Consider the following 12,894-nt stretch of genomic DNA (forward strand, 5'->3'; position numbering starts at 1 on the left):
ACATTTGGGGACAAAACTTTAGTCAAGAAGCCCAAGTGACAGCAGCAGCACCACCACCACCAACAACAACAAGAACAACAACAACACAAGATTATAATGAAGCCTTTGACTAGATTATGGCTAGTGTTGCCAGAATGTCAGAATGGCCTAGTGGTTAGAGAGGCCCTGCAGCTGTACGTCTTTCATATGATCCCGACAACAATGCTTCGTAGTCTCAGAAACACAGGTTAATCGTAAAGGCTATAGGAGTCGTTCAAATATAAGTGCTATGTTATTCCGGAAGAATACATTATTTTTATACTTTCAAATCTTTCCTAAAATAGCAGATATACACTACAGTGTGTGTAGTGACTACACACACAAGCTCACAACGCTTTGCATAGTGTCATATTGTGAGATTATATCTGCTATTTATTTTATTTTAGAAAACTAGATTTTCAGGCCGCTACACAACTTTCAAATCTAGTCCTACATTGTGCTGAGCAGAGCACATTGAGTTAAGGCCATTTGAAATGCTAAACACTGCCATGGCACCCCATATGTGTGCAATTTAGATTCTTCGGTGTGACTATTCTCATGCCAGAGCCCTGAACAGTGTTTGTGCCAAGTTTGGTTGGTGCGGACTGGAGCAACGGTGCGCCTAACAACGTGTGGCCCCTGGGGCCCTGTGGTTGCAGTAAGCTAGGCTGTACAACGTGTCTTGTGGTCCTCTGTCCCTTAGTACTCATACTCTGTCCCTGGCATCACTAAGATGGGTTGTACAACGTGGCCCATGGCATCACTGGGCTGTACAACTTGTTGAACTGTTATGTGTCCTGGGCATTGAAGTGGATGTGTGTGGACTATTTTAATTGAAAAACTGAAAAACTGAGCTTTCCCTGTGGCATTAAAGCAACACTACTGTATGTAGTTTGGGGTGTCAGTGGCCACTTTGGACACAAATGACATGGCAGACAACTTCAGTACCCCCCCCCCCCCCCCCCCCCCCACACACACACACACACACACACACAAGTAAGCAAACATACAAACATAGTGCTAGATCTATTTATTACAATTAGGAAGGTGGATTTGATCAGATTTGATCAAAATATCACACAAGTGATCTTTATAGTCATGTAATCACGCCAGATCTGTCATTTAATGTATGCATTTTTTTTAAAACACAGCATGCATTCATCTTTATAACATTACTAAGCATTATGAATATACTGTTACGTCACAAACGATCATATCCTGGTGGAGACCTGTGTCCCGAGGGGCACTTTTTCTAGTTGTTTCTCTTTCCTAGTGATCTACTACGGGCGGCTACATACGCTATGAGTAGCGTAAGAGTCTAATCCTAGATTATTGATGTTACCATTGAACAATGTAAGCAGGTTGGTTGGTTGGTCTACAATCAGGCTTTGTCAGAAAGACAGACATTTGAACTTTTGTCAATCAGTAAATGTGTGCGACGTGAACTTGTGATAGAAGTTTGTTCTGATAGGGCTAGACTTGACCTCACCCAGACTGCAACTTTGACCCCACTACATTAGCAGCTAAGTAGCAGATTGAGAAATTGAGGGAAGTATTTATATCGACACAACTCAACACACTAGTTTATCTTATTATTACATTATGCTTAATACCTGTAACCCCCAAAACAATTAATGCAACACAACTTGGAATACTGAAACACTGAACTTTTGGCATGTTTTATAGTACAAAACAAACAATATTGTATCAATTATGTTGTAATGTTGTTTACTGACATCTATTGCAAAATATCCACCTTAATGAGATTCTGCTTGGAAGAATATAGTGCTGATTTTAGTAACTGAACCTTTTACAATCAAAAGTTTTTATTTTCCTGACCATTATCCATTCCTTAGACGGTGTGAAATGTGCTGCTTTATTGGCATGGCCAGCTGTAAAATGAGTAACTGTCAGAGCAGGGCAGAGACTAACCTTTGAAGACCAAGAGAGAGAAACAGAGAGACGGAGAGGGGAGAGAGTAGTTTGTTAGAGGAGAGAGATATTGGACTTCAGACAGTAAACAGGAGGCAGCCAGCAGTCCAGAAACACACCACAGCTTTGTCATCTCAGGCAGCACACTGACATTATTTCACTTTCACACACTCGCACATATGGTATAACACGCACAAAACACAAACATACACACATGCAGGCATAAACAGTGCACACACAAACACCGATATTGATCAGCTAAAATCTCTCTCACACACACACACTCTCTCTGTGCACATTCAGCGTGCCCTGAATTGACTCTTTTCGACTGATAACGATACCATTTCTGGTCCATGCTCCTTGTGTCTATCTGTTACTGTATATGTCACACTGTTAGACCGTGTCTGTTCCCAACTGCTCTCAGCTCTGAGACACTTGCAGAGCCAGCCTCCCTCTGTGGATATTTATTGGAATGCAATGGCTCCTTTAACCTATTCTATCGACCACTGAGTGGCTCCCATTAAGGCAGGCTGGGACATCCCCGGGGACATGCAGTCAGTCCCTCACTGCCTGCATGTGTATAGGCAGTGTGTGTATGTGTTTATCGAAGGAAATCTTTAGGGGCACTGTCTCTTGTGGTTCTTAGGGTGCTTGTGGGTGTTTTGTGTGTATTCTTGTGTTGGACAGGGCACTGTGTATACTGTATGTGTACATGTTGTAGGATGAGCGCAGTGTTAATACGTGTGCTGTGTTCGAAAAGGTCTATGTATGTATATGTCTGTTTCTTTTGTGTGCTTCATTTATGCTTGTCACTTGACACACACTGCAATATGTGTGTGTGTGTGTGTCTGTGCATGCTCAACCTTTCGTTCATGTGTGCATCTATGTTCTGCAAGTACAGTATGTCTCTCCGTCCCTGTTGTGGCCCTCAAGAGACCATCTCACTTCTAGCAGTGTCTTCCAGGGCCCTGCTGGCTCGGGCCCTTTTATTTGGTGTAAATATCAGCTCATTACTGCTCAGCAGACAAGTGCAGCACTGGCACATGCCTCAGTGGCTGGGGGGTGGGAGTGTGTCTCAGGGGGTCCCATCAACCTGACAGGAGTTCAAGGGGACACTTAAGTTTGATGATGTAAAATGTTTGGTTGCACATACTCCAGCTATGGGAACACACAAGGCAGAGACACCTCGAATGTACACACTACTGTAACTCTTTCACTGTCACACATGGCCCCCTGGTGGTGAATACCTGTTAGCAGTGACAGTGAGTTAGAGGGGAGACAGATGTTGAGGCAGTTTTCTCTAGTCAGCCGTTTACTGAAGTTGTGTGTTTCATCTGCCTTCACCATACTCTACACAGCACACATAGGCTATCATAGCTCCATTTGTCGTGGCTGACACCAACGACATTTGTGTCTTCAGTCTTCACTGACCTCTCTCTTCCTCTCAAATTCTCCATCTGTGCTTTTCATTGTCATTACTTGCGCACTGCTGCAGACAAGACTACCAATCTTTACTTGAAAAGTACTTTATTGTATGTCAGTTTTATACTCATTTACATAAAAACCCAAATAGGTCTGGCTTCAGTTCACCGATCGTCTATCCCAACACGATAACTTAATTTCTCTATAAAATGAAACATAAAAAAGTAAAAAATAAAATAAAATATAAAGTTAACCTGAGTCAATTTCAATGTTGATTAAAGGCTATTAATATTGTATAACTGTCTTTTACATTACATTAATGCATTCCTAAACCACATTATTCAATAGAAAATATTCTATGCTGATCAATTGTATGAACTAGTTCCCGATTTTCAACAGTAGTACATGACTAACTGCAACTCTGGTGAACTCATGTTGTTGATATATAACATCATCCTCTCATCCCTGAATCACTTGCAAGGACAGAAGGGGCAGGCCTGGCTTTTACTGGTCTGGAGCCAAACGCTGATGCAGTCCCTGTGGACAATGTGAGGGCAACTCAGTGGATGCTGGCTCTCTGCCTCCACCTGGTTCTGGCACACTAGACATAGCTTTCTGCTAGTGGTGGAGGCTTGCTGAGGGGAGGGAGGCGGAGAGGAGGCGTACACAGGCTTGTTGTGGAGGGTCTGAGGTGGGTGTGGGGGCCTCTGAATGGGCCCAGGGGGGTGCTGGGGTGGTCCAGAGAAGCCCCTGACTGCTGCAGTGGCACTGGCAGTAGGCCTGCTGATGGGGCCCGGTGCCGGTTTGTCAGCCAGTTTGAGCCCCACCTGCTCAACGACCTCGTCCATAGACAGACCCGCCATCGTGCCACGAGAGCTCTTGATCTGCTGGAGCGCAGACATGAGCTGGGCCCGGGTGTATTGTGGGAAGTTCACCCCCAGTTTTTCCAGGAGCTTGTCCAGTTTTCCAGCAGAGGCGGGTGGGACTGTGGAGGAGGATGATATGGAGGTGGGTGCAGGGTGGAGGGTTTGGGTGGGGGACTGGGTAGATGGAAGTGTGGGTGATGGAGTAGTAGGGTGGAGGGTTTGGACAGGAGAGGAAGAGAGTTTGGGTGGTGGGGTCACTCTCATCTGGGGTCTGAATTGTAGATGTTGTTGTTGTTGTTGTAGTTGTTGTTGGTATGAGTGGGCCTGGTTTGGTTGTGGCTGGTTTGGGTTGGGTAGGTTTGGGTGTTGCTGGTTCGGGTGGTGGGGCTGCTGATTTGGGTGTGTGGGGGGCTGGTTTGGGTGCTGGGGCTGCTGATTTGGGTGTGTGGGGGGCTGGTTTGGGTGCTGGGGCTGCTGATTTGGGTGTGTGTGCGGCTGCTGGTTCGGGTGTGGCTGTTGGTTTGGGTGGGGCTGGTTCAGGTGCGGGTTAGGCTGGTTCAGGTGTGGGTGGTTCGGGTATGGGTAGCGCTGGGTGGGGTGTGGATAAGGTTGGTGTGGGTGGGGATACGGTTGGTATGGATAAGGTTGGTGTGGGAAGGGAGGACGTTGCCGAGGCATGAACCCCATGTTAGCCATATTAGGAGGCGGAGGCCCCATTTGATAGGGCAGGAACGGGGGACGGGGCATTGGCTGCGGCCGCATCTGGCTGATTATCAGATCCACCTATGAGAGGAGAGGAGGTGGATGGATTATTTATGCATTTACTCGGACTCAGTCTTGTATCACAATTATCATTCGTTGTCATTGCAACCACATTTTTGTAAATAACACATAAAAATCCTATTTACCTCACAATTTCTCACATTTCGAATGCCATCAATGTATTGAAAAGGACAAAATCACATTTAATCAGAGCATTCAATGCTCCAGTAGACGCGTCTACTGACCTACCAGAGTTCAGTAGACTGCATTCTGTGCGGTTGATCACATCTACCAGCGACAACGCACATTGTCAACTGACTAGTGGCCGGTTAAAACTGTTATGAGGCTAGGGGACTTACATGGCTGGTTAAAACTGATATGAGGTTAGGGGACTTACATGGATGGTTAAAACCGATATGAGGTTAGGGGACTTAAATGGATGGTTAAAACTGATATGAGCTTAGGGGACTTACATGGCCGGTTAAGACTGAGGTTAGGGTGAGATTTAGTGTTTGTAATGTCAGACAATGCACGTCACCGATGTCAAAACAGTAGTGATCAACGCAGAATGCAGCCTACTGAATTTCTCCAAAACGTCATAATATAACGATTTGTGCCTAAATATAACGTTTTGCGTCTACTGGAGCATTGAATGCTCCCTTCCAATGCATTGATGGCATTTGAATCCCCAGGGGGTTTGCAACCCCTAGTTTAATAATTTAATAATGTTGTAGAAGATTGTAGTCAAAACATTTTAACATATTTGTGGTCTTTTGATGTATTATTTATAACTGTATGAAGTTACCATGGGAGTCTGCGGCAGAGTAGGTACTTTAATCTTGGATTCAACCTCGTTGCCCTGTCGGAGCTGCTGCAGGACTTCTTGGAAGGTAACCTGGAGCTGGCCCCGACTGTTCCTGACCAGGCTCTCATGTTTCTCCCATTCCTGTCTCAAATGGCGCTGCGGTGGTGAGGGGTCCATCTTCAGAACACTCAGATACTGACCCACCTGCAACAATATCAGCCACATTTTCTCACAGTGTTGCCTGTAAAGCACTATGAATTGCTGAAAATGTGACTTTGATAGACAAACGGACACATGGTGTGTCTGTTTCCATCCAGTTGTTTCATAAATTAAACAATGTTAACTTGTTGGCCTGTTTGCCGTTGAATCGTACCTCTTTGAGCCAGGCATCGATGCGAGCCATGGTCACCTCTCTGTTTTTTTCCACTGCAGTGATCTCGTCCTGCAAGGCAAGTGTCTCAGCATCCTTCGCATCCTTCTGCACCCTCTCCATCTCCTTCCTCAGCTCCTCCAACTCCTTCTCCCATGAGTGCTTCTCCTCAGCCTGCTCCTCCTCAAGGAGCACCAGCCTTTTATCGCTTTCTTCTAGCTCCTTCGACAGCCTGGCAGCAGGAGAAGAGAATTTTAACCAGATAAACCAGTATCTATATACTTGGCATGTAGGTGAACATTCAGCAAAAATAGCTGATTTACATGCTCACGCTTTGTGAGCTTACAGACTGCGTCCCCGTTTTTACTACCCCGTTTCGCACCAGTAAGAGGAGGGAGGGGCGGGGGGCAAGGCGACCCTAGTTAGTTAGTTATCGTCAAAACTCCTAGATTTGATCATCCATTTATTCCATGAGATTTAGACCATTTTATGGTTTTATCAAAACATTCCCTGAGGTAAATGAGTTAGTGTACATGTCCCATAATAGCCACTATAATGTTTTACTTAATATGCTACTGGCTGTATTATTCTTGGAAAAATATACTCCTATGGAAAGGCTATATTATTTTACTTATATTGACCGTTGTGAATTAGCAAACTGGACATTGTGACTGAATGTTTCCTTTATCCTCGTGTTGGGCTTATGTTTTTGCCAAAGGTTTTATTTGTGTTTCAGCCATAAGCGCAGGTCCGTTGTGCATCACGTTCCACAGCCGTCTGCCTTGACTTCTGTGTTCGCTGACTGCAGCGGGTACGGTGTGGGCTAGCCCCTCCCTCCCCTCACTGGTGCAAAACGGGGTAGTAAAAACGGGGAAGCTTACAGACCAGGTATTTTCATCTAAAGTCGCATTCACACCTCTACTTAGGTAGACTTGATGCGAATGGGTGGACAAGTTGCATCATTCTTGCATTTTTAATTTCCTGCGTTTGCCTTCACACTGGCTGTGTAAACCGCACCAAGGAAACGCAGCAGGGAACGTTATCAATGTGTTCAATTCATAAACTACACAGTGAAATATATGGTGTTAAAAATATACTTTGAGTAATAGTTAGGACTTGAGGGTAACATGGTTGGTTAGCTTATTTCTGGCAACACTGGCAACAACCTTGTGATTGGCTGCTTCTAGCCAATAGGGCGGCAAAGCGGCCTCTGGGCAATGGGAAGCATAGATATATATTATATATGATGGGAAGGGCCCAAGGGGAGAGACATATATCCCTGGCAGCCACGCAGTCTGCAGACTAACACACTGTCTGAGACAGTGCAGACTCACAAGTCGCAACGCAGCAGACAAGCATGATCCCTCACGGCTTGACGGGGAAGACATGTTTGCAATGTCAGAACGTCACTCCATATAACTTCAAACCAAACGCGGCTGCATACACGTTATTAATATAATAATATAAAAATCATACAAATATGAGGGGGAGAACACAACGGAGACAGCGCACACAAACGGCCGCGAGGCGCGAGATTGCGACACACAAACACAAACATACACGATTACACGCTACTATTTAACAATATAGGCTTAGGCTATATCAACTGTTCTGTTCGCATGCACACATGTAGGTGCATGCACGTGTGCGGCACTGTGCGCGCGTGACGCACCACTGCTAAAACAATAATCATACTAATATGGGGGGGGAGTTTCACATTCTCGACTATGCATTTGCTGGTTGTTGAGGTATATTCACAATGGGCAGGATGAGTCTGCCACCATTTTTATTTTGAGCGGCAGAATTCAATAAGTCAACTATTGAAGTACCAGTGTCCAGTCTGGAGCCATGTGGAGCTCCATGCAGAACAGCAGAACTCAATACTCATCATCAAGGTACTTGTAGGGCTGTCACGATTATGACATTTGACAATTAATTGTCAGACAATAATTGATTGTCGTTGAACACTGGGAACATTATGAATAGAATTTATTTCTGCTTGGCTTTTAGACTTAAGTATGCCAGGGGCAGATATGACATAACCAAAGAAATTAGTTGACCGACATTTAATAACTTTATACTTTCAAGAAAGTATATAGTGGAAATAGCCGCAGCTCACAACTGGTTGAATCGCAAGGGGTTGTGAGCTTGTAGATCTGCCATTTTTATAGAATTTTCACCATTGAAACGATTACGACGATTATGCAAAATAATTGTGATTATCTCAAATAATTTAATTAGGCAATTATGTAATGATTGTGACGGGCCTAGGTAATTTACTTGGAGACCAGTATTTGACGTCAGTGATTCATGACATATGCAGTCCAGACAGATACACAGACAGTTTAGAAGGGGGGTAGCCTGCATGGTCAATGGTGATATTATGTCAGGAGTCCAATCTGTTATTTTTGCTCGTTTACCAGAGAAGCTTATAATAATGAGAAACCAAGAAAACACGGACCCCCTCACATATTTTAACAACACTGGGAGGACTAGAGAAGTAATGTCCACTTCTCAGATGAACGAAAAACAGAATAAGATCAGAATTATCATAGACCTGCAATCCTGCATAGAAAAAAACCCACACAAAAAACAACCTTGACATATCGTTGATCGAGTGTTTACCTGTTCCTCTCCTCCTCTGCTTTGGTCTTCTCTATGCTCAACTCCTCTTTCTTCGCTAGGAAGTTCTTCCTGCTGGCCTTGGAGTTATTAAGCTGGAGCTTAACACGTACAGAGTCTAGTTTATCCATCAGGACCTTGGAACAGAGTTGCAACATGTTAGTGTCTCCTCTGGATGCTAACTTGCCGCAGCATGTATGGCAATGGCATGCACATGACAATATGTGTGTGAGAGAGAGAATGGCGTGATCCGTACATGTTGCTGGCGTTTTCCTTCCTCCTTCTTCTGCTCAAGTTGAAGTTTTGTTTTCTGGTACTCTGCCTCCTCCTGCTCCTGCTGTGTGAGCAGTGTGCTGTGCTGTTTCTCCAGGCCGACCCCATACTCCTCCATGGCTTTTATCTGTGCCTCCCAGTCCTCGTCGGTGTTTACACCTCTCTCTAACATTAGGCCATTGACATGGCCATCCTCAGAACCAGGCTCTAGGTGGGGAAATTAAGGAGAGCAAAAATCAAACTACGCCAAGTTGTCACAAATAGTTGAAAGTCATTCGCACATCATCTGCTAAGCCAAGTGATTAACGTCTAAACTTCACACTAGCCGCAGAGGAACATCTTTCACACTTAACGGTATCTCGAAAATACAGCTCCATATGGAACCTCTCCCTCCATTATGTAGCTCCGAGATGAGTTTCCAATGCCCCGGGTACCAGCAGAGCGGAACACCGGTGAATATTTGCCACGATGCTCAATTCTTACCTTTTTTCGCACATCATATCTAAAAAGTAAAGCTCTGGGTACCCCATAGCCCGTCTCCGGACCCCCCGGGTTGAGCTCCTTTGGACCTACCGCGTAGGGTCCGGTCTCACCGGCTTCAAGCGACATGGGATGCAATCTGATTTACCCTGACTTAGCCCTGTGCTGCGGTGTGGGTGTCACGCTGACATATTCCAAAAGAACCATATGAACGCTATAGGAGACAACGAACCTTCTGACCCCCCCCACGAACGGCTCAGAAGCCGTTAAGTATTTTTAATGTTTGTACGACCGTTTTGGCAGCTCTGAAATTCTCTCTTGTTGACATCCCATTGTACCGCCTCCAGCAGCTCGGTTGGCTAGCTGCGCCTCCCTACGCGCCTCGTAGGCGCAGCTAGCCAACCGAGATGTCAACAAGGAGGGACCGAAGAGAGAATTTCAGAGCTGCCAAACGGTCGTACAAACATTAAAAATACTTAACGGCTTCTGTGCCGTTCGGGGGGGGGGTGAGAGGGTTCGTTGTATCCTATAGCGTGCATATGCTTCTTTTGGAATATGTCAGCGTGACACCCACACCGCAGCACAGGGGTAAGTCAGGGGAAATCAGATTGCATCCCATGTCGCTTGAATCCGGTGAGAAGGAACCCTACATAAAGTCATCAAAATGTCAGAAACTTTAACGTAGGGTTCCGAAAGGAGCTAGGTACCCCACTACTTACCCCTTTACTTTTTGGATATGATGTGCAGAAAAAGCAAAGAATTGTGCATTGTGGCAAATATTCACCAGTGTTCAGCTCTGCCGGTACCCAGGGCAGTGGAACCTCATCTCGGACCTACATAGCGGAGGGAGAGGTTCCATATGGAGCTATGGAAAATACAAGGATATGACAAGTGTATCTGGCAAAACTTAGTATGGTACTATGGTGATGCTGCTACAGTACAATGGTTAATGGTTCATTTTACAGCCGCCTGGTCAGGACCTGAATAGAAACAAGACTGCAAGGACTTTTTTCAGTGATCCCTTTGGACATGTTTTTGACTGTACCCTGTACTGATTACATTAATGCCAATAAAGTATTAAATCAATCAATAAAGTCTGTTTCATGAATGGGCTGTGTTAATGGAGGGTGTTGCAACTTATAAACGTAGCTTGGTGCTAGCCTGTACCAGTACCAATGATATATAAATGAACAATAACCTACCAAGTGCCACGTCTCTTGTTCAATAAGCAACGTTGCGTCAAAGTGAATCAAAGGGCCTCCCCATTAAACAAAACGCAGCACGGTGACGTGCATGCAGGCGATTAAACCAACCCATCACATCACATCAGCTCCAAATGCAGCAGTGGTCTGGAGCCAACATGGCGGCCATGACAAACCAAATTCCTTATTTAATTTAATATTACCTTGTAGTCGATTCCCAAGGTTTGGGGCAGAATCGTGTCCATTTCCTGAAGTCATCGCTGTGCCCAGCTCACCAACACCGTCCATACCAGCCTGGTTGAACCGAAACGAAAAGTTATATCAACACAAGAATGGTGATTTGATGTTACCCCCGGTGTAAATTTTAAATCACTCACTCGCCTCACCGAAGTTATCATTTCAGGAACAAGGCCTCAGCGTTCTTCCACGTAGCGTTATTATTTTATTTGTCCGTCGTCTTATAATAACTACTACTATTATTATAATAACACTGTGTATAATCAACTGTGTCGCTACTAGCACGAACAACATATGGAACGGGTCGGGTTTGACACGGAAATGGTTGAAACAGGCGGAACACGGTCCTCCAATCACAACTCAACGCAACTGTTTAAATCCCATAGCCCAGAGTGACATCCGCGCTGTCATTGGCTAGTTTACTGTCACGTCTAATATAACAATGGGATCATATATGATGATCACCACATTTGTTATGCACATTATATTCTGTAGAAAAGTACTAACAACAATAATATTATTATTATAATAACAACAATATTAACAATACAACAACAAAAATAATAACAATAGTAATATATACATATAGCGCTTTTCTACGTGCTCAAACACGTCTTACAAAAACAAAATTAATAATTCAAAGTAAACTAAATTTCTATCACAGCGTGGCTGTCCCTTCGGACACTGGGATCTACACTTTAACCTCCTTCGTCTTCCTGTGAGAAGTCACATGACAGCAGTGGGAGAACCTCCTGACTCCCTCTGCTGCTCTCCTCTCTTCTCTCTCTGTCTGTCTCTATCGACTGTTTTCTCGATCGGGATATATTATTGTTATTAAGCCCAGGCAGGGAGTGAAGATGGCGGACACGGCCAGGGATCCTCCACCGGAGCAGACCGACTTCCAGGAACTGGAAGACGGGGAAGATCTTTTTCCAGAGCCGGCCACAACACAAGAGGTGAGGAGGGGGTGCATGGGTGATGCGAGGCCGAGGAGGGGACCACTCCACTGGGCGTGATGCTTTCATCTGACACATAAACACACTGAAATCCCTTTAACTCTGAGAGTTAACATAATTATACAACCAAATTAACATGGAGGTTCCATTTACCGGTAGTTACATTTATACACCCTCAGAGTTACAAAATGGATAAAATAACACTGGGGGCGTTATACTGTGCAGTGTACGGTCGGTGCACACTGTAATTCTAGCTAAGACTAGCTCAGTGTTTTCATGAAGCTCAGTGTTTTCATGAAGTGCATACTTGCGCATTAAAACGCAGACTGTGTGTATATTTTGCCCTCTTCCGGGTTGCTCAGTGTCAGGTCAGGTGACAGTCAGTCACAGGTAGCCATGCAGGCAGAGAGCCAGCCAGGCAGTCTTCTTACCTCATGTGAACTGGTTTTAAACTCAACAGTCTGTCTGGGCCCAGACTACAGACCCCTGATTATCTCAGAAGGAGAGGGACCCTCCCCAAATTCCTTTTGTCCACAAATTCATGCTCAAGAGTCGAAACAAATACATGCTACGTACCCTGAGAGGCTGAGACCAAGACTATCCAAGTATGAAGTTTAACATAAGCCTGAGAAAAGGGTTAGAATGGTATGAACCTAAAACTAAAATGAGCTTAATACATTTCAGAACACCACAAAATCATATTTTGGTCAGTGTCAAAACAAATACACAAGCAGCTCTCTGGTTATGCAAATATTAAATAAGCATCATATTCATAGCAAAGCAGAAAAAAGTAAAAAATGCAACTTCTCTGTCCTGGACTCCTGAGATAAGTATCGTTTGTGCACAAGTGGCATTGTGCCCCTTTAACCCATTAAATCCGGGAACGCATTCTGTGTCATTTTAGATTTTAACTTCCCGGATATATAGCACATTGATTGGCTATTACAAA

The 12,894-nt window shown here is 44.7% G+C and overlaps 2 protein-coding genes across 5 annotated transcripts in view; one reads left to right on the top strand and one right to left on the bottom strand.

Moving 5' to 3' along the window:
- Nucleotides 1-3,460: 3,460 nt before the first annotated feature.
- rnf214 (ring finger protein 214) lies at nucleotides 3,461-11,584 on the bottom strand. Of its 3 annotated transcripts, none has more exons than XM_079516411.1 (7): nucleotides 11,139-11,584; nucleotides 10,956-11,046; nucleotides 9,054-9,277; nucleotides 8,801-8,934; nucleotides 6,179-6,407; nucleotides 5,806-6,009; nucleotides 3,461-5,021 (listed from the first exon to the last, which is right to left on the bottom strand). In XM_079516411.1, the coding sequence occupies exons 1-7, from the start codon at nucleotides 11,148-11,150 to the stop codon at nucleotides 3,843-3,845; spliced, it is 2,073 nt and encodes a 690-aa protein (XP_079372537.1). In that variant the 5' UTR covers nucleotides 11,151-11,584; the 3' UTR covers nucleotides 3,461-3,842. The 3 variants fall into 3 exon arrangements, with proteins under 3 accessions (XP_079372537.1, XP_079372538.1, XP_079372536.1); XM_079516412.1 differs by having other exon boundaries at nucleotides 11,134-11,584; XM_079516410.1 differs by having other exon boundaries at nucleotides 11,130-11,584.
- A 129-nt stretch (nucleotides 11,585-11,713) lies between these two features.
- snx2 (sorting nexin 2) overlaps nucleotides 11,714-12,894 on the top strand; it is a 34,142-nt gene continuing 32,961 nt past the window's right edge. For both annotated transcript variants that reach the window (XR_013791276.1, XM_079516413.1), the window contains exon 1: nucleotides 11,714-11,945. Coding sequence is in view for 1 of the 2 variants with exons in the window: in XM_079516413.1 (XP_079372539.1) it covers nucleotides 11,847-11,945 (99 nt within the window). In the remaining variant the exon portion in view is untranslated. The remainder of the gene's footprint in view (nucleotides 11,946-12,894) is intronic.

Source organism: Electrona antarctica, assembly GCF_951216825.1.
Source record: "Electrona antarctica genome assembly, chromosome: 12".
NCBI lineage: Eukaryota > Metazoa > Chordata > Actinopteri > Myctophiformes > Myctophidae > Electrona > Electrona antarctica.